Source organism: Oncorhynchus tshawytscha, linkage group LG01, assembly GCF_018296145.1.
Source record: "Oncorhynchus tshawytscha isolate Ot180627B linkage group LG01, Otsh_v2.0, whole genome shotgun sequence".
In the NCBI taxonomy this organism is placed as follows: Eukaryota; Metazoa; Chordata; class Actinopteri; order Salmoniformes; family Salmonidae; genus Oncorhynchus; species Oncorhynchus tshawytscha.
Genome location: NC_056429.1, coordinates 662,413 through 683,715, shown reverse-complemented (window position 1 = coordinate 683,715; position 21,303 = coordinate 662,413). Strand labels below are relative to the sequence as shown.

Below are 21,303 nucleotides of genomic sequence, written 5' to 3'. Positions count from 1 at the left end.
CCCGAATGAGTTAGTTACTACTGGGCATGCTGCTACCCTAATGAGTTAGTTACTACTGGGCATGCTGCTACCTGCTGCTCTAATGAGTTAGTTACTACTTGGCATGCTGCTACCTGCTACCATAATGAGTTAGATACTACTGGGCACGCAGCTACCCTAATGAGTTAGTTACTACTGGGCATGCTGCTACCTGCTACTCTAATGAGTTAGTTACTACTTGGCATGCTGCTACATGCTACCCTAATGAGTTAGATACTACAAGGCATGCTGCTACCTGCTACTTTAATGAGTTAGTTACTACTTGGCATGCTGCTACCTGCTACCCTAATGAGTTAGTTACTACTAGGCATGCTGCAACCTGCTACTCTAATGAGTTAGATACTACTGGGCACACTGCTACCCTAATGAGTTAGTTACTACTGGGCACGCAGCTACCCTAATGAGTTAGTTACTACTGCTGGCTAATGAGTTAGTTACTACTAGGCATGCTGCAACCTGCTACCTAATGAGTTAGTTACTACTGGGCACACTGCTACCCTAATGAGTTAGTTACTACTGGGCACCAGCTACCCTAATGAGTTAGTACTGGGCACGCTGCTACCTGCTACCCTAATGAGTTAGTTACTACTGGGCACGTTGCTACCTGCTACCCTAATGAGTTAATTGGGCACGCTGCTACTACCCTAATAAATTAGTTACTACCGGGCATGCTGCTACCCTAATGAGTTAGTTACTACTGGGAGAGAGCTAATATATATATATATATTTTTTATATATATTTTAAATTTCACCTTTATTTAACCAGGTAGGCCAGTTGAGAACAAGTTTTCATTTACAACTTCGACCTGGCCAAGATAAAGCATAGCAGTGCGACACAAACAATAAAGTTAAACAAACAAACGTACAGTCAATAACACAATAGAAACATCAATGTACAGTGTGTGCAAATGTAGAAGATTAGGGAGTTAAGGCAATAAATAGGCCATGGAGGCAAAATAATTACAATTTAGCATGAACACTGGAGTGATAGATCTGCAGATGATGTGCAAGTAGAGATTCTGGGGTGCAAAGGAGCAAGAAGATCAATAACAATATGGGGATGAGGTAGTTGGGTGGGCTATTTACAGATGGGCTGTGTACAGGTGCAGTGATCAGTAAACTGCTCTGACAGCTGGTGCTTAAAGTTAGATAGGGAGATATAAGTCTCCAACTTCAGTAATTTTTGCAATTCGTTCCAGTCATTGGCAGCACAGAACTGGAAGGAAATGTGGCCAAAGGAAGTGTTGGTTTGGGGATGACCAGTGAAATACACCTGCTGGAGCGCGAGGTATTACTGGGTGTTGCTATGGTGACCAGTGAGCTGAGATAAGGGTGGGCTTAACCTAGCAAAGACTTATAGATGACCTGGAGCCAGTGGGTTTGGCGACGAATATGTAGCGAGGGCCAGCCAACAAGAGCATACAGGTCGCAGTGGTGGGTAGTGTTTGGGGCTTTGGTGACAAAACGGATGGCACTGTGATAGACTAGATCCAGTTGTCGAGAAGAGTGTTGGAGGCTATTTTGTAGATGACATCGCCAAAGTCAAGGATCGGTAGGATAGTCAGTTTTACGAGGGTACGTTTGGCAGTGTCATGACGTTGGCCTCTTTGGGTATAGCAAGCCCATCCCCCCTCTCCCTGCACCCCCCCTTACCTCCTTGAACTAGGTTGCTGTGGTCAGAGACACATCGCAAAATCCTGAGAATCTCCTCATGGACACACAGTATGGAGAGAGTAGGTTTTCATGGAGAACAAAGGAATTCCTTCCACCTCACAGAACTTGAGGTACGAACAAATTTCATGTTCCGGAGAAAGTATAAAAATGGTGAAGAATCCAGCTACTAACTGGTCCGTTTGTCATAACTTGGGGAAGCTCATGGGAGACGGTGTGGCCACATTACCATAACGCTGTTTATATAATAGCCCCAGATATGAGGTTTACATCTAATTGTTGTATAAGATGAATGAGAGAGTATGATACTGTTTACACAATTTTACAATGTGATTTTGGACTGTTTAATGAAGGAAAACTCAAAAAAGGGAATTGGATTTGAACTAAATCAGAGGACCGCCCCTGAGCCCAGTTAGGGTCAGGCCTCCTGGGACAGCCCTCTTCGGCCATTCCGAATAAAACCCTCACTCGGGTTTTCGATCAGCAGACCGAGCTTACCTCAATTACGAGATGGCTAAAGGTCGCAGACCATGTTTTTCTCCATTAGGAGGACAAAGGTTGTAGACCATTGCTGACTCTTTTAACCATACGTGGTTAAACTCTTAGACTATCGATACCGACAGAATAAGAACAAGTCTTTGATATTAATTACTAGTCTGCAGCTAGGAATTTGGTATCATTGAACGCGAAGAATGACAACCGCCGAAACAGCTATTCTATAACGAATGTCACTCTGAACCATCCCCTCTAACCACAACCCAGAGAGAGAGGGAGAGAGACGATTCTACAAAAGAAACAAACTTTTCACCAGCGATCAAGACGACACACTGAGCGTAAATATATATATTGATTGCAATTGTTCCCGAATGAGTGAGCGTTCATGTGTAAAGGATTAGCATTTCAATTGTTATAATTATTAACTTTGTAGTGACTTTAGTCGACCCCCACTCCCCCTCTTGTCTAACAAGCCGCCATGCCGGTTTAGCCCACTAGGGCACATTCTCCTATCATTTCATGTAACCACATTTACCTTGTTTGTTTGTTTATGCATTTCTGTGAATTAGTTAGTAATAAATACATTATTTAAGACAATTGATGTCTCATAGTGAAGACTGGGTTCGTGCAGATAACCAACCATTTACGATGTTTGGAATGAGACTAACGTGAGGTAAAGTAAATAATTCATTAATTCGAAGACTAATTGATCAGATAAAATATCTGAATAGTTATTTTAGGAAATTATAACTTTGTAATCTGAATATTTTTCCTTGGTGCCCCGACTTCCTAGTAATTACGGTTACATGATTAATTAGTCTAATCGCGTAATAACTCATTACAGAGAATCTTTGAGAAAAACTATCAGTCTTCAGTTAATGATAGTAAAGACACAACAGCAGCATGAGTGAAGGATGCTTTGTTGTGAAATAGGAAGCCGATTCTAGATTAATATTGGATTGGAGATGCTTAATGTGAGTCTGGATGGAGAGTTTAGTCTAACCAGACACCTAGGTATTTGTAGTCGTCCACATATTCTAAGTCAGAACCGTCCAGAGTAGTGATGCTAGTGGGGCGGGCGGATAAGGGCAGCAGTCGGTTGAAGAGCATGCATTTAGTTTTACTAGCATTTAAAAGCAGTTGGAGGCCACGGAAGGAGAGTTGTATGGCATTGAAGCTCGTTTGGAGGTTTGTTAACACAGTGTCCAAAGAAGGGCCATATGTATACAGAATGGTGTCGTATCCCCCTTTGAAGAGGGGGATGACCGTGGCAGCTTTCCAATCTTTCAGGGTCTCAGACAATACGAAAGAGAGGTTGAACAGGCTAGTAATACGCATTGCAACAATTTCGGCAGATAATTTTAGGGTCCAGATTGTCTAGCCCAGCTGATTTGTAGGGATCCAAATCTTGCAGCTCTTTCAGAACATCAGCTGTCTGGAGTTGGCTGAAGGGAAGCGGGGGAGGCTTGGGAAAGTTTCTGCAGGGTGTGCAGAGCTGTTGGCCGGGGTAGGGGTAGCCAGGTAGAAAGCTTGGCCAGCCATAGAAAAACACTTATTGAATTTATTATATATAAATTAAAATTGGATATATCTGTGGTGACAGTGATTCCTATCCTCAGTGCAGTGGGCAGCTGGGAGGAGGTTCTCTTATTCTCCATGGACTTTACAGTGTCCCAAAACTTTTGTAATTAGTGCTACAGGATGCAAATTTCTGTTTGAAAAAGCTAGCCTTTGCTTTCCTAACTGACTGTGTATATTGGCTCCTGACTTCCCTGAAAAGCGGGGGCTATTCGATGCTAATGCAGAACGCAACAGGAGGTTTTTGTGCTGGTCAAGAGCAGTCAGGACTGAGGTGAACCAAGGGCTATATCTGTTCTTAGTTCTACATTTTTGAATGGAGCATGCGTATTTAAGATGGTGAGAAAAGCACTTTTAAAGAGCAACCAGGCATCCTCTACTGACGGAATGAGGTCAATATCCTTCTAGGATACCTGGGCCAGATCGATTAGAAAGGCCTGCTTGCTGAAGTGTTTTAGGGAGCATTTGACAGTGATGAGGGGTGGTCGTTTCACCGCGGACCCATTACGGATGCAGGCAATGAGGCAATGATAACTGAGATCCAGGATGATATCTAAGAGGGTGCCTATGTTTACTGATTTAGGGTTGTACCTGGTAGCTTCCTTGATAATTTGTGTGAGATTGAGGGCATCTAGCTTAGATTGTAGGATGGCCGGGGTGTTAAGCACATCCCGGTTTAGGTCACCTAACAGTACGAACTCTGAAGATAGATGGGGGGCAATCAATACACATATGTTGTCTAGGGCACAGCTGGGGGCCGAGGGGGGTCTATAACAAGCGGCAACGGTGAGAAGCTCGAATTGTAGACTTGTTTCTGGAAAGGTGTATTTTTAAAAGCTAGAATTGTTTGAGCACAGACCTGGATAGTATGACAGAAATCTGCAGGCTGTCTCTGCAGTAGATTGCAACTCCGCCCCCTTTGGCAGTTCTATCTTGTCATAAAATGTTGTAATTGGGGATGGAAATTTCAGGATTTTTGGTGGCTTTCCTAAGCCAGGATTCAGACACAGGACATCCGGGTTGACGGAGTGTGCTAAAGCAGTGAGTAAAACAAACTTAGGAAGGAGGCTTATAATATTACCATGCATGAAACCAAGGCTTTTACAGTTACAGAAGTCAACAAATGAGAACGCCTGGGGATTGGGGATGGTGCTGGGGTCTGCAGGGCCTGGCTTAACCTCTACATCACCAGAGGAACAGAGGAGAAGTAGGATGAGGGTACGGCTAAAGGCTATAGGAACTGGTCGTCTAGTGCGTTCGAAACAGAGAGTGAAAGGAGCAGATTTCTGGGCGCGGAATAATAGATTCAAGGCATAATGTAGAGACAAGGGTATGGTAGGATGTGAATACAGTAGAGGTAAACCTAGGCATTGAGTGACGATGAGAGAGGTTTTGTCTATAGAGGCACCAGTTAAGCCAGGTGAGGTCACCGCATGTGTGGGGGGTGGGACAAAAGGGCTAGCTAAGGCATATTGGGCAGAGCACGGCTGGAGACATGGCGATTCAGACAGCTAGCGGGCCGGGGCTAGCAGATGGGCCTTCGGCGATGTCGCAACGAAAGAGCCTGTTGAAACCACCTCGGATGATTACGTCGGCAGACCAGTCGTGACGGATCGGCGGGGCTCCGTGTTGGCAGTAAAGGGTCCAGGACAATTGGCAAAAGAGGTATTGTTGCCCAAAAATTGGCTGGTGGACCTCTTCGGCTAGCCAGGAGATGGGCCTAGCTCGAGGCTAGCTCAAGGCTAACTGGTGCTTGCTTCGGGACAGAGACGTTAGCCAGAAGTAGCCACTCAGATAGCAGCTAGCTAGCTGCGATGATCCGGTGTAAAGGTTCAGAGCTTGCGGTAGGAATCCGGAGATGTGGTAGAGAAAAAAGCAGTCCGAAATGCTCTGGGTTGATATCGTGCTGTGCAGACTGGCAGGTATTGACCGAGCTGAGGCTGGCTGGTGTACGAGTTATCGGTGAAGACCGCTAGCAGGGGCTAACTGACTTCTAGCTAGTAAGCTTCTGATGGGGGTTCCGGATCTAAAGTATAAAATAGCAGATCCGTACCACATTGGGTGAGGCAGGTTGCAGGAGAGTATATTCAGTCCGTAGATGGAAAGTGAGATTAAAATATATCCGAAATATATACAACAAAAAAGAGGAAAACTATATTTACACGGGACAGGACAAGGCAATCCGACTGCTACGCCATCTTGGGGCGTAGCAATATGCATTAATAATATGCATGTCAATCTCTCCTAGCTGAAAGTGGAGGAGAGGTTGACTTATCAGTTCTTTTATTTATGAAAGGTATTGACATGTTGAAGGCACCGAGCTGTCTGTCTAAACTACTGGCACACAGCTCGGACACCCATGCATACCCCACCTGACATGCCACAAGAGGTCTCTTCACAGTCCCTAAGTCCAGAACAGACTATGGGAGCCACACGGTACTACATAGAGCCATGACTACATGGAACTCTATTCAACATCAAGTAACTGACACAAGCAGTAGAATCAGATTTTTACAAATAAATGTGCACGCGTCTGTGTGCGTGTTTCTCTATGACCTTACCTTCTGGGAGGTTAACTCCTCAGTCAGGTTGTTGTTCTCCTCGTGGAGGCGTGTCAGTTCCTGTTCCTGGCTCTGGAGGCGGAGCTGCAGCTCATTGGTCCTGCTGCCGTTACACTCCACTGGGGGTGTGGTCTGAGAAGAGGGGGAAGAGCTCTCTGTGCTGCGTCCTAACCTCCCTGAACCCATTATGTCCCGCAGAGTGGGCCGCTTGGGCCGCAACGAGGAACTGCTGCTCCGCCCGAAGTCAAATGTGAATGGAGAACCAATGGAGTCTGGGGGTGAGAGGTCAGAGGGAGGGATTACTATAGATACAGTTCCTTCAGATACAGTGCCTTCAGATACAGTGACTGCAGTCTTCCTGCATTTTTCAGCATGTTTTTACAAAAATATAGATTTAGAGTTAGTTAAACTTAGTGCACTCAGGCTATCCGGAAGGTCAAAGGTGGAGCCGTTATCTCTCTGTGGGTCTAACCTCAAGAAGTTCTGGAAAACAGTTAAAGACCAGGAGAATAAACCCTCCTCCTCACAGCTGCCCATGTCCCTTAATGTTGATGATGTTGTTACTGACAAGGAGCACATGGCTGAGCTCTTTAATCACCACTTCATTAAGTCAGGATTCCTATTTGACTCAACCATGCCTCCTTGCCTGTCCAAAATTTCCTCATCTCCCACCCCTTGTAATGTGACTATCCCGATGCTTCTCCCTCTTTTTCCCCTGCCCCGCTACAAAGTTTCTCCCTGCAGGGAGTCACTGAGTCCGAGGTGCTAGAGGAGCTCCTGAAACTTGCTGCCCCTATCATCACCAAGCCTATCTCTGACCTTTTTAACCTGTGTCTCCTCTCTGGGGAGGTTCCCATTGCTTGGAAGGCAGCCACGGTTTGTCCTTTATTTAAAGGGGAGATCAAGCTGATCCTAACTGTTAAAGGCCTATTTCTATTTTGCCTTGTTTATCAAAAGTGTTGTATAAACTTGTCAATAATCAACTGACTGGCTTTCTTGATGTCTATAGTATTCTCTATGGTATGCAATCTGGTTTCCACTCAGGTTATGGATGTGTCACTGCAACCTTAAAAGGTCCATAATGATGTCACCATTGCCCTTGAGTTTAAGCAATGTTGTGCTGCTATTTTTATTTACTTGGCCATTATCTTTACAGACCAGCTGAATAATGTTAGATAGAGTTGTGTGTATTATCGCTACAGACCAGCTGAATAATGTTAGATAGAGTTGTGTGTATTATGTCTACAGACCAGCTGAATAATGTTAGAGTTGTGTGTATTATTATATAGACCAGCTGAATAATGTTAGATAGAGTTGTGTGTATTATCTCTACAGACCAGCTGAATAATGTTAGGTAGAGTTGTGTGTATTATTATATAGACCAGCTGAATAATGTTAGGTAGAGTTGTGTGTATTATTATATAGACCAGCTGAATAATGTTAGATAGAGTTGTGTGTATTATCTCTACAGACCAGCTGAATAATGTTAGGTAGAGTTGTGTGTATTATTATATAGACCAGCTGAATAATGTTAGATAGAGTTGTGTGTATTATCTCTACAGACCAGCTGAATAATGTTAGATAGAGTTGTGTGTATTATTATATAGACCAGCTGAATAATGTTAGGTAGAGTTGTGTGTATTATTATATAGACCAGCTGAATAATGTTAGGTAGAGTTGTGTGTATTATTATATAGACCAGCTGAATAATGTTAGGTAGAGTTGTGTGTATTATCTCTACAGACCAGCTGAATAATGTTAGATAGAGTTGTGTGTATTATTATATAGACCAGCTGAATAATGTTAGGTAGAGTTGTGTGTATTATCTCTATAGACCAGCTGAATAATGTTATAGAGTTGTGTGTATTATCTCTACAGACCAGCTGAATAATGTTAGGTAGAGTTGTGTGTATTATCTCTACAGACCAGCTGAATAATGTTAGGTGGAGTTGTGTGTATTATCTCTACAGACCAGCTGAATAATGTTAGGTAGAGTTGTGTGTATTATTATATAGACCAGCTGAATAATGTTAGGTAGAGTTGTGTGTATTATTATATAGACCAGCTGAATAATGTTAGGTAGAGTTGTGTGTATTATTATATAGACCAGCTGAATAATGTTAGGTGGAGTTGTGTGTATTATCTCTACAGACCAGCTGAATAATGTTAGGTGGAGTTGTGTGTATTATCTCTACAGACCAGCTGAATAATGTTAGGTGGAGTTGTGTGTATTATCTCTACAGACCAGCTGAATAATGTTAGGTAGAGTTGTGTGTATTATTATATAGACCAGCTGAATAATGTTAGATAGAGTTGTGTGTATTATCTCTATAGACCAGCTGAATAATGTTAGGTAGAGTTGTGTGTATTATCGCTACAGACCAGCTGAATAATGTTAGATAGAGTTGTGTGTATTATCTCAACAGACCAGCTGAATAATGTTAGATAGAGTTGTGTGTATTATTATATAGACCAGCTGAATAATGTTAGGTAGAGTTGTGTGTATTATTATATAGACCAGCTGAATAATGTTAGGTGGAGTTGTGTGTATTATTATATAGACCAGCTGAATAATGTTAGGTAGAGTTGTGTGTATTATTATATAGACCAGCTGAATAATGTTAGGTAGAGTTGTGTGTATTATTATATAGACCAGCTGAATAATGTTAGATAGAGTTGTGTGTATTATCTCTACAGACCAGCTGAATAATGTTAGGTAGAGTTGTGTGTATTATTATATAGACCAGCTGAATAATGTTAGGTAGAGTTGTGTGTATTATTATATAGACCAGCTGAATAATGTTAGGTAGAGTTGTGTGTATTATTCTACAGACCAGCTGAATAATGTTAGGTGGAGTTGTGTATTATCTCTACAGACCAGCTGAATAATGTTAGGTAGAGTTGTGTGTATTATTATATAGACCAGCTGAATAATGTTAGGTAGAGTTGTGTGTATTATTATATAGACCAGCTGAATAATGTTAGATAGAGTTGTGTGTATTATCCCTACAGACCAGCTGAATAATGTTAGGTGGAGTTGTGTGTATTATCTCTACAGACCAGCTGAATAATGTTAGATAGAGTTGTGTGTATTATTATATAGACCAGCTGAATAATGTTAGGTGGAGTTGTGTGTATTATCTCTACAGACCAGCTGAATAATGTTAGGTGGAGTTGTGTGTATTATTATATAGACCAGCTGAATAATGTTAGATAGAGTTGTGTGTATTATCTCTACAGACCAGCTGAATAATGTTAGATAGAGTTGTGTGTATTATCTCTACAGACCAGCTGAATAATGTTAGGTAGAGTTGTGTGTATTATCTCAACAGACCAGCTGAATAATGTTAGATAGAGTTGTGTGTATTATCCCTACAGACCAGCTGAATAATGTTAGGTGGAGTTGTGTGTATTATCTCTACAGACCAGCTGAATAATGTTAGATAGAGTTGTGTGTATTATTATATAGACCAGCTGAATAATGTTAGGTAGAGTTGTGTGTATTATTATATAGACCAGCTGAATAATGTTAGGTAGAGTTGTGTGTATTATTATATAGACCAGCTGAATAATGTTAGGTAGAGTTGTGTGTATTATCTCTACAGACCAGCTGAATAATGTTAGGTAGAGTTGTGTGTATTATTATATAGACCAGCTGAATAATGTTAGGTAGAGTTGTGTGTATTATTATATAGACCAGCTGAATAATGTTAGGTAGAGTTGTGTGTATTATCTCTACAGACCAGCTGAATAATGTTAGGTAGAGTTGTGTGTATTATTATATAGACCAGCTGAATAATGTTAGGTAGAGTTGTGTGTATTATTATATAGACCAGCTGAATAATGTTAGGTAGAGTTGTGTGTATTATTATATAGACCAGCTGAATAATGTTAGATAGAGTTGTGTGTATTATCTCTATAGACCAGCTGAATAATGTTAGGTAGAGTTGTGTGTATTATCTCTACAGACCAGCTGAATAATGTTAGGTAGAGTTGTGTGTATTATTATATAGACCAGCTGAATAATGTTAGGTAGAGTTGTGTGTATTATTATATAGACCAGCTGAATAATGTTAGGTAGAGTTGTGTGTATTATTATATAGACCAGCTGAATAATGTTAGGTAGAGTTGTGTGTATTATTATATAGACCAGCTGAATAATGTTAGGTGGAGTTGTGTGTATTATCTCTACAGACCAGCTGAATAACGTTAGGTGGAGTTGTGTGTATTATCTCTACAGACCAGCTGAATAATGTTAGATAGAGTTGTGTGTATTATCTCTACAGACCAGCTGAATAATGTTAGGTGGAGTTGTGTGTATTATCTCTACAGACCAGCTGAATAATGTTAGGTGGAGTTGTGTGTATTATCTCTACAGACCAGCTGAATAATGTTAGGTAGAGTTGTGTGTATTATCTCTACAGACCAGCTGAATAATGTTAGATAGAGTTGTGTGTATTATCTCTACAGACCAGCTGAATAATGTTAGGTGGAGTTGTGTGTATTATCTCTACAGACCAGCTGAATAATGTTAGGTGGAGTTGTGTGTATTATTATATAGACCAGCTGAATAATGTTAGGTGGAGTTGTGTGTATTATCTCTACAGACCAGCTGAATAATGTTATAGAGTTGTGTGTATTATCTCTATAGACCAGCTGAATAATGTTAGGTGGAGTTGTGTGTATTATCTCTACAGACCAGCTGAATAATGTTAGGTGGAGTTGTGTGTATTATTATATAGACCAGCTGAATAATGTTAGGTAGAGTTGTGTGTATTATTATATAGACCAGCTGAATAATGTTAGGTGGAGTTGTGTGTATTATTATATAGACCAGCTGAATAATGTTAGATAGAGTTGTGTGTATTATCTCTACAGACCAGCTGAATAATGTTAGATAGAGTTGTGTGTATTATCTCTACAGACCAGCTGAATAATGTTAGGTAGAGTTGTGTGTATTATCTCTATAGACCAGCTGAATAATGTTATAGAGTTGTGTGTATTATCTCTACAGACCAGCTGAATAATGTTAGGTAGAGTTGTGTGTATTATCTCTACAGACCAGCTGAATAATGTTAGGTGGAGTTGTGTGTATTATCTCTACAGACCAGCTGAATAATGTTAGGTAGAGTTGTGTGTATTATTATATAGACCAGCTGAATAATGTTAGGTAGAGTTGTGTGTATTATTATATAGACCAGCTGAATAATGTTAGGTAGAGTTGTGTGTATTATTATATAGACCAGCTGAATAATGTTAGGTGGAGTTGTGTGTATTATCTCTACAGACCAGCTGAATAATGTTAGGTGGAGTTGTGTGTATTATCTCTACAGACCAGCTGAATAATGTTAGGTGGAGTTGTGTGTATTATCTCTACAGACCAGCTGAATAATGTTAGGTAGAGTTGTGTGTATTATTATATAGACCAGCTGAATAATGTTAGATAGAGTTGTGTGTATTATCTCTATAGACCAGCTGAATAATGTTAGGTAGAGTTGTGTGTATTATCGCTACAGACCAGCTGAATAATGTTAGATAGAGTTGTGTGTATTATCTCAACAGACCAGCTGAATAATGTTAGATAGAGTTGTGTGTATTATTATATAGACCAGCTGAATAATGTTAGGTAGAGTTGTGTGTATTATTATATAGACCAGCTGAATAATGTTAGGTGGAGTTGTGTGTATTATTATATAGACCAGCTGAATAATGTTAGGTAGAGTTGTGTGTATTATTATATAGACCAGCTGAATAATGTTAGGTGGAGTTGTGTGTATTATTATATAGACCAGCTGAATAATGTTAGATAGAGTTGTGTGTATTATCTCTACAGACCAGCTGAATAATGTTAGGTAGAGTTGTGTGTATTATTATATAGACCAGCTGAATAATGTTAGGTAGAGTTGTGTGTATTATTATATAGACCAGCTGAATAATGTTAGGTGGAGTTGTGTGTATTATTATATAGACCAGCTGAATAATGTTAGGTGGAGTTGTGTGTATTATCTCTACAGACCAGCTGAATAATGTTAGGTAGAGTTGTGTGTATTATTATATAGACCAGCTGAATAATGTTAGGTAGAGTTGTGTGTATTATTATATAGACCAGCTGAATAATGTTAGATAGAGTTGTGTGTATTATCTCTATAGACCAGCTGAATAATGTTAGGTGGAGTTGTGTGTATTATCTCTACAGACCAGCTGAATAATGTTAGGTAGAGTTGTGTGTATTATTATATAGACCAGCTGAATAATGTTAGGTGGAGTTGTGTGTATTATCTCTACAGACCAGCTGAATAATGTTAGGTAGAGTTGTGTGTATTATTATATAGACCAGCTGAATAATGTTAGATAGAGTTGTGTGTATTATCTCTACAGACCAGCTGAATAATGTTAGATAGAGTTGTGTGTATTATCTCTACAGACCAGCTGAATAATGTTAGGTAGAGTTGTGTGTATTATCTCAACAGACCAGCTGAATAATGTTAGATAGAGTTGTGTGTATTATCTCTACAGACCAGCTGAATAATGTTAGGTAGAGTTGTGTGTATTATCTCAACAGACCAGCTGAATAATGTTAGATAGAGTTGTGTGTATTATTATATAGACCAGCTGAATAATGTTAGGTAGAGTTGTGTGTATTATTATATAGACCAGCTGAATAATGTTAGGTAGAGTTGTGTGTATTATTATATAGACCAGCTGAATAATGTTAGGTGGAGTTGTGTGTATTATCTTACAGACCAGCTGAATAATGTTAGGTAGAGTTGTGTGTATTATTATATAGACCAGCTGAATAATGTTAGGTAGAGTTGTGTGTATTATTATATAGACCAGCTGAATAATGTTAGGTAGAGTTGTGTGTATTATCTCTACAGACCAGCTGAATAATGTTAGGTAGAGTTGTGTGTATTATTATATAGACCAGCTGAATAATGTTAGGTAGAGTTGTGTGTATTATTATATAGACCAGCTGAATAATGTTAGGTAGAGTTGTGTGTATTATTATATAGACCAGCTGAATAATGTTAGGTAGAGTTGTGTGTATTATCTCTACAGACCAGCTGAATAATGTTAGGTAGAGTTGTGTGTATTATCTATACAGACCAGCTGAATAATGTTAGGTAGAGTTGTGTGTATTATTATAGACCAGCTGAATAATGTTAGGTAGAGTTGTGTGTATTATTATATAGACCAGCTGAATAATGTTAGGTGGAGTTGTGTGTATTATCTCTACAGACCAGCTGAATAATGTTAGGTGGAGTTGTGTGTATTATCTCTACAGACCAGCTGAATAATGTTAGGTAGAGTTGTGTGTATTATCTCTACAGACCAGCTGAATAATGTTAGGTGGAGTTGTGTGTATTATCTCTACAGACCAGCTGAATAATGTTAGGTGGAGTTGTGTGTATTATCTCTACAGACCAGCTGAATAATGTTAGGTGGAGTTGTGTGTATTATCTCTACAGACCAGCTGAATAATGACCAGTATTATCTCTACAGACCAGCTGAATAATGTTAGGTGGAGTTGTGTGTATTATCTCTACAGACCAGCTGAATAATGTTAGGTGGAGTTGTGTGTATTATTATATAGACCAGCTGAATAATGTTAGGTAGAGTTGTGTGTATTATCTCTACAGACAAGCTGAATAATGTTATAGAGTTGTGTGTATTATCTCTACAGACCAGCTGAATAATGTTAGGTGGAGTTGTGTGTATTATCTCTACAGACCAGCTGAATAATGTTAGGTGGAGTTGTGTGTATTATTATATAGACCAGCTGAATAATGTTAGGTGGAGTTGTGTGTATTATCTCTACAGACCAGCTGAATAATGTTATAGAGTTGTGTGTATTATCTCTATAGACCAGCTGAATAATGTTAGGTGGAGTTGTGTGTATTATCTCTACAGACCAGCTGAATAATGTTAGGTGGAGTTGTGTGTATTATTATATAGACCAGCTGAATAATGTTAGGTAGAGTTGTGTGTATTATTATATAGACCAGCTGAATAATGTTAGGTGGAGTTGTGTGTATTATCTCTACAGACCAGCTGAATAATGTTAGGTAGAGTTGTGTGTATTATTATATAGACCAGCTGAATAATGTTAGATAGAGTTGTGTGTATTATCTCTACAGACCAGCTGAATAATGTTAGATAGAGTTGTGTGTATTATCTCTACAGACCAGCTGAATAATGTTAGGTAGAGTTGTGTGTATTATCTCAACAGACCAGCTGAATAATGTTAGATAGAGTTGTGTGTATTATCTCTACAGACCAGCTGAATAATGTTAGGTGGAGTTGTGTGTATTATTATATAGACCAGCTGAATAATGTTAGGTAGAGTTGTGTGTATTATTATATAGACCAGCTGAATAATGTTAGATAGAGTTGTGTGTATTATCTCTATAGACCAGCTGAATAATGTTAGGTAGAGTTGTGTGTATTATCTCTACAGACCAGCTGAATAATGTTAGGTAGAGTTGTGTGTATTATTATATAGACCAGCTGAATAATGTTAGGTAGAGTTGTGTGTATTATTATATAGACCAGCTGAATAATGTTAGGTAGAGTTGTGTGTATTATTATATAGACCAGCTGAATAATGTTAGATAGAGTTGTGTGTATTATCTCTATAGACCAGCTGAATAATGTTAGGTAGAGTTGTGTGTATTATCTCTACAGACCAGCTGAATAATGTTAGGTAGAGTTGTGTGTATTATTATATAGACCAGCTGAATAATGTTAGGTAGAGTTGTGTGTATTATTATATAGACCAGCTGAATAATGTTAGGTAGAGTTGTGTGTATTATTATATAGACCAGCTGAATAATGTTAGGTAGAGTTGTGTGTATTATTATATAGACCAGCTGAATAATGTTAGGTGGAGTTGTGTGTATTATCTCTACAGACCAGCTGAATAACGTTAGGTGGAGTTGTGTGTATTATCTCTACAGACCAGCTGAATAATGTTAGATAGAGTTGTGTGTATTATCTCTACAGACCAGCTGAATAATGTTAGGTGGAGTTGTGTGTATTATCTCTACAGACCAGCTGAATAATGTTAGGTGGAGTTGTGTGTATTATCTCTACAGACCAGCTGAATAATGTTAGGTGGAGTTGTGTGTATTATCTCTACAGACCAGCTGAATAATGTTAGATAGAGTTGTGTGTATTATCTCTACAGACCAGCTGAATAATGTTAGGTGGAGTTGTGTGTATTATCTCTACAGACCAGCTGAATAATGTTAGGTGGAGTTGTGTGTATTATTATATAGACCAGCTGAATAATGTTAGGTAGAGTTGTGTGTATTATCTCTACAGACAAGCTGAATAATGTTATAGAGTTGTGTGTATTATCTCTACAGACCAGCTGAATAATGTTAGGTGGAGTTGTGTGTATTATCTCTACAGACCAGCTGAATAATGTTAGGTGGAGTTGTGTGTATTATTATATAGACCAGCTGAATAATGTTAGGTGGAGTTGTGTGTATTATCTCTACAGACCAGCTGAATAATGTTATAGAGTTGTGTGTATTATCTCTATAGACCAGCTGAATAATGTTAGGTGGAGTTGTGTGTATTATCTCTACAGACCAGCTGAATAATGTTAGGTGGAGTTGTGTGTATTATTATATAGACCAGCTGAATAATGTTAGGTAGAGTTGTGTGTATTATTATATAGACCAGCTGAATAATGTTAGGTGGAGTTGTGTGTATTATCTCTACAGACCAGCTGAATAATGTTAGGTAGAGTTGTGTGTATTATTATATAGACCAGCTGAATAATGTTAGATAGAGTTGTGTGTATTATCTCTACAGACCAGCTGAATAATGTTAGATAGAGTTGTGTGTATTATCTCTACAGACCAGCTGAATAATGTTAGGTAGAGTTGTGTGTATTATCTCAACAGACCAGCTGAATAATGTTAGATAGAGTTGTGTGTATTATCTCTACAGACCAGCTGAATAATGTTAGGTGGAGTTGTGTGTATTATCTCTACAGACCAGCTGAATAATGTTAGGTGGAGTTGTGTGTATTATCTCTACAGACCAGCTGAATAATGTTAGGTGGAGTTGTGTGTATTATCTCTACAGACCAGCTGAATAATGTTAGGTGGAGTTGTGTGTATTATCTCTACAGACCAGCTGAATAATGTTAGATAGAGTTGTGTGTATTATCTCTACAGACCAGCTGAATAATGTTAGGTGGAGTTGTGTGTATTATCTCTACAGACCAGCTGAATAATGTTAGGTAGAGTTGTGTGTATTATTATATAGACCAGCTGAATAATGTTAGGTGGAGTTGTGTGTATTATCTCTACAGACCAGCTGAATAATGTTAGGTAGAGTTGTGTGTATTATTATATAGACCAGCTGAATAATGTTAGGTAGAGTTGTGTGTATTATTATATAGACCAGCTGAATAATGTTAGGTAGAGTTGTGTGTATTATCTCTACAGACCAGCTGAATAATGTTAGGTAGAGTTGTGTGTATTATTATATAGACCAGCTGAATAATGTTAGGTAGAGTTGTGTGTATTATTATATAGACCAGCTGAATAATGTTAGGTAGAGTTGTGTGTATTATTATATAGACCAGCTGAATAATGTTAGGTGGAGTTGTGTGTATTATCTCTACAGACCAGCTGAATAACGTTAGGTGGAGTTGTGTGTATTATCTCTACAGACCAGCTGAATAATGTTAGATAGAGTTGTGTGTATTATCTCTACAGACCAGCTGAATAATGTTAGGTGGAGTTGTGTGTATTATCTCTACAGACCAGCTGAATAATGTTAGGTGGAGTTGTGTGTATTATCTCTACAGACCAGCTGAATAATGTTAGGTGGAGTTGTGTGTATTATCTCTACAGACCAGCTGAATAATGTTAGATAGAGTTGTGTGTATTATTATATAGACCAGCTGAATAATGTTAGGTAGAGTTGTGTGTATTATTATATAGACCAGCTGAATAATGTTAGGTAGAGTTGTGTGTATTATTATATAGACCACCTGAATAATGTTAGGTAGAGTTGTGTGTATTATTATATAGACCAGCTGAATAATGTTAGGTAGAGTTGTGTGTATTATCTCTACAGACCAGCTGAATAATGTTAGATAGAGTTGTGTGTATTATCTCTACAGACCAGCTGAATAATGTTAGGTGGAGTTGTGTGTATTATCTCTACAGACCAGCTGAATAATGTTAGGTGGAGTTGTGTGTATTATCTCTACAGACCAGCTGAATAATGTTAGGTGGAGTTGTGTGTATTATCTCTACAGACCAGCTGAATAATGTTAGATAGAGTTGTGTGTATTATCTCTACAGACCAGCTGAATAATGTTAGGTGGAGTTGTGTGTATTATCTCTACAGACCAGCTGAATAATGTTAGGTGGAGTTGTGTGTATTATTATATAGACCAGCTGAATAATGTTAGGTGGAGTTGTGTGTATTATCTCTACAGACCAGCTGAATAATGTTATAGAGTTGTGTGTATTATCTCTATAGACCAGCTGAATAATGTTAGGTGGAGTTGTGTGTATTATCTCTACAGACCAGCTGAATAATGTTAGGTGGAGTTGTGTGTATTATTATATAGACCAGCTGAATAATGTTAGGTAGAGTTGTGTGTATTATTATATAGACCAGCTGAATAATGTTAGGTGGAGTTGTGTGTATTATCTCTACAGACCAGCTGAATAATGTTAGGTAGAGTTGTGTGTATTATTATATAGACCAGCTGAATAATGTTAGATAGAGTTGTGTGTATTATCTCTACAGACCAGCTGAATAATGTTAGATAGAGTTGTGTGTATTATCTCTACAGACCAGCTGAATAATGTTAGGTAGAGTTGTGTGTATTATCTCAACAGACCAGCTGAATAATGTTAGATAGAGTTGTGTGTATTATCTCTACAGACCAGCTGAATAATGTTAGGTGGAGTTGTGTGTATTATCTCTACAGACCAGCTGAATAATGTTAGGTGGAGTTGTGTGTATTATCTCTACAGACCAGCTGAATAATGTTAGGTGGAGTTGTGTGTATTATCTCTACAGACCAGCTGAATAATGTTAGGTGGAGTTGTGTGTATTATCTCTACAGACCAGCTGAATAATGTTAGATAGAGTTGTGTGTATTATCTCTACAGACCAGCTGAATAATGTTAGGTGGAGTTGTGTGTATTATCTCTACAGACCAGCTGAATAATGTTAGGTAGAGTTGTGTGTATTATTATATAGACCAGCTGAATAATGTTAGGTGGAGTTGTGTGTATTATCTCTACAGACCAGCTGAATAATGTTAGGTAGAGTTGTGTGTATTATTATATAGACCAGCTGAATAATGTTAGGTAGAGTTGTGTGTATTATTATATAGACCAGCTGAATAATGTTAGGTAGAGTTGTGTGTATTATCTCTACAGACCAGCTGAATAATGTTAGGTAGAGTTGTGTGTATTATTATATAGACCAGCTGAATAATGTTAGGTAGAGTTGTGTGTATTATTATATAGACCAGCTGAATAATGTTAGGTAGAGTTGTGTGTATTATTATATAGACCAGCTGAATAATGTTAGGTGGAGTTGTGTGTATTATCTCTACAGACCAGCTGAATAACGTTAGGTGGAGTTGTGTGTATTATCTCTACAGACCAGCTGAATAATGTTAGATAGAGTTGTGTGTATTATCTCTACAGACCAGCTGAATAATGTTAGGTGGAGTTGTGTGTATTATCTCTACAGACCAGCTGAATAATGTTAGATAGAGTTGTGTGTATTATCTCTACAGACCAGCTGAATAATGTTAGGTGGAGTTGTGTGTATTATCTCTACAGACCAGCTGAATAATGTTAGATAGAGTTGTGTGTATTATTATATAGACCAGCTGAATAATGTTAGGTAGAGTTGTGTGTATTATTATATAGACCAGCTGAATAATGTTAGGTAGAGTTGTGTGTATTATTATATAGACCAGCTGAATAATGTTAGGTAGAGTTGTGTGTATTATTATATAGACCAGCTGAATAATGTTAGGTAGAGTTGTGTGTATTATCTCTACAGACCAGCTGAATAATGTTAGATAGAGTTGTGTGTATTATCTCTACAGACCAGCTGAATAATGTTAGGTGGAGTTGTGTGTATTATCTCTACAGACCAGCTGAATAATGTTAGGTGGAGTTGTGTGTATTATTATATAGACCAGCTGAATAATGTTAGGTAGAGTTGTGTGTATTATCTCTACAGACCAGCTGAATAATGTTATAGAGTTGTGTGTATTATCTCTACAGACCAGCTGAATAATGTTAGGTGGAGTTGTGTGTATTATCTCTACAGACCAGCTGAATAATGTTAGGTGGAGTTGTGTGTATTATTATATAGACCAGCTGAATAATGTTAGGTGGAGTTGTGTGTATTATCTCTACAGACCAGCTGAATAATGTTATAGAGTTGTGTGTATTATCTCTATAGACCAGCTGAATAATGTTAGGTGGAGTTGTGTGTATTATCTCTACAGACCAGCTGAATAATGTTAGGTGGAGTTGTGTGTATTATTATATAGACCAGCTGAATAATGTTAGATAGAGTTGTGTGTATTATTATATAGACCAGCTGAATAATGTTAGGTAGAGTTGTGTGTATTATCTCTACAGACCAGCTGAATAATGTTAGGTAGAGTTGTGTGTATTATTATATAGACCAGCTGAATAATGTTAGGTAGAGTTGTGTGTATTATCTCTACAGACCAGCTGAATAATGTTAGGTGGAGTTGTGTATTATCTCTACAGACCAGCTGAATAATGTTAGGTAGAGTTGTGTGTATTATTATATAGACCAGCTGAATAATGTTAGGTAGAGAAGGGGACAGAGGGTGAGGAGGAGGAGGGTGAGGGTCAGGAAGGGGACAGAGGGCGAGGAAGAGGAGGAGGAGGTGAGGGTCAGGAAGGGGACAGAGGGTGAGGAAGAGGAGGTGGTGAGGGTCAGGAAGGGGACAGAGGGTGAGGAAGAGGAGGAGGTGGTGAGGGTCAGGAAAGGGACAGAGGGTGAGGAAGAGGAGGAGGTGGTGAGGGTCAGGAAAGGGACAGAGGGTGAGGAAGAGGAGGAGGTGGTGAGGGTCAGGAAGGGCACAGAGGGTGAGGAAGAGGAGGAGGTGGTGAGGGTCAGGAAGGGGACAGAGGGTGAGGAGGAGGAGGAGGTGGTGAGGGTCAGGAAGGGGACAGAGGGTGAGGAGGAGGTGGTGAGGGTCAGGAAGGGGACAGAGGGTGAGGAGGAGGAGGAGGAGGTGGTGAGGGTCAGGAAGGGGACAGAGGGTGAGGAGGAGGTGGTGAGGGTCAGGGAAGGGGACAGAGGGTGAAGAAGAGAAGGAGGAGGTGGTGGTGGTGGGGTCAGGAAGGGGACAGAGTGTGAGGAGGAGAAGGAGGTGGTGAGGGTCAGGAAGGGAACAGAGGGTGAGGAGGAGAAGGAGGTGAGGGTCAGGAAGGGGACAGAGGAGGAGGAGGAGGTGGTGAGGGTCAGGAAGGGGACAGAGGGTGAGGAGGAGGTGGTGAGGGTCAGGGAAGGGGACAGAGGGTGAAGAAGAGAAGGAGGTGGTGGTGTGTGGGGTCAGGAAGGGGACAGAGGGTGAAGAGGAGAAGGAGGAGGTGAGTGTCAGGAAGGGGACGGAGGGTGAGGAGGTGGTGGTGAGGGTCAGGAAGCGGATAGAGGGTGAGGTGGTGGTGGTGAGGGTCAGGAAGGGGACAGAGGGTGAGGAGGAGGAGGAGGTGGTGGTGAGTGTCAGGAAGGGGACAGAGGGTGAGGAGGAGGAGGAGGTGGTGGTGAGTGTCAGGAAGGGGACAGAGGGTGAGGAGGAGGAGGAGGTGGTGGTGAGGGTCAGGAAGGGGACAGAGGGGAGGAGGAGGAGGAGGTGGTGGTGAGGGTCAGGAAGGGGACAGATGGTGAGGAGGAGGAGGTGGTGAGGGTC

At 39.8% G+C, this 21,303-nt stretch overlaps 1 protein-coding gene across 1 annotated transcript in view; it reads right to left on the bottom strand.

Moving 5' to 3' along the window:
- Positions 1-21,303, bottom strand: part of LOC121838805 (TBC1 domain family member 2B-like) — a 68,461-nt gene that overhangs the window by 26,256 nt on the left and 20,902 nt on the right. The window contains 1 exon segment of the mRNA XM_042323012.1: positions 6,345-6,616. Coding sequence (XP_042178946.1) covers positions 6,345-6,616 — 272 coding nt within the window.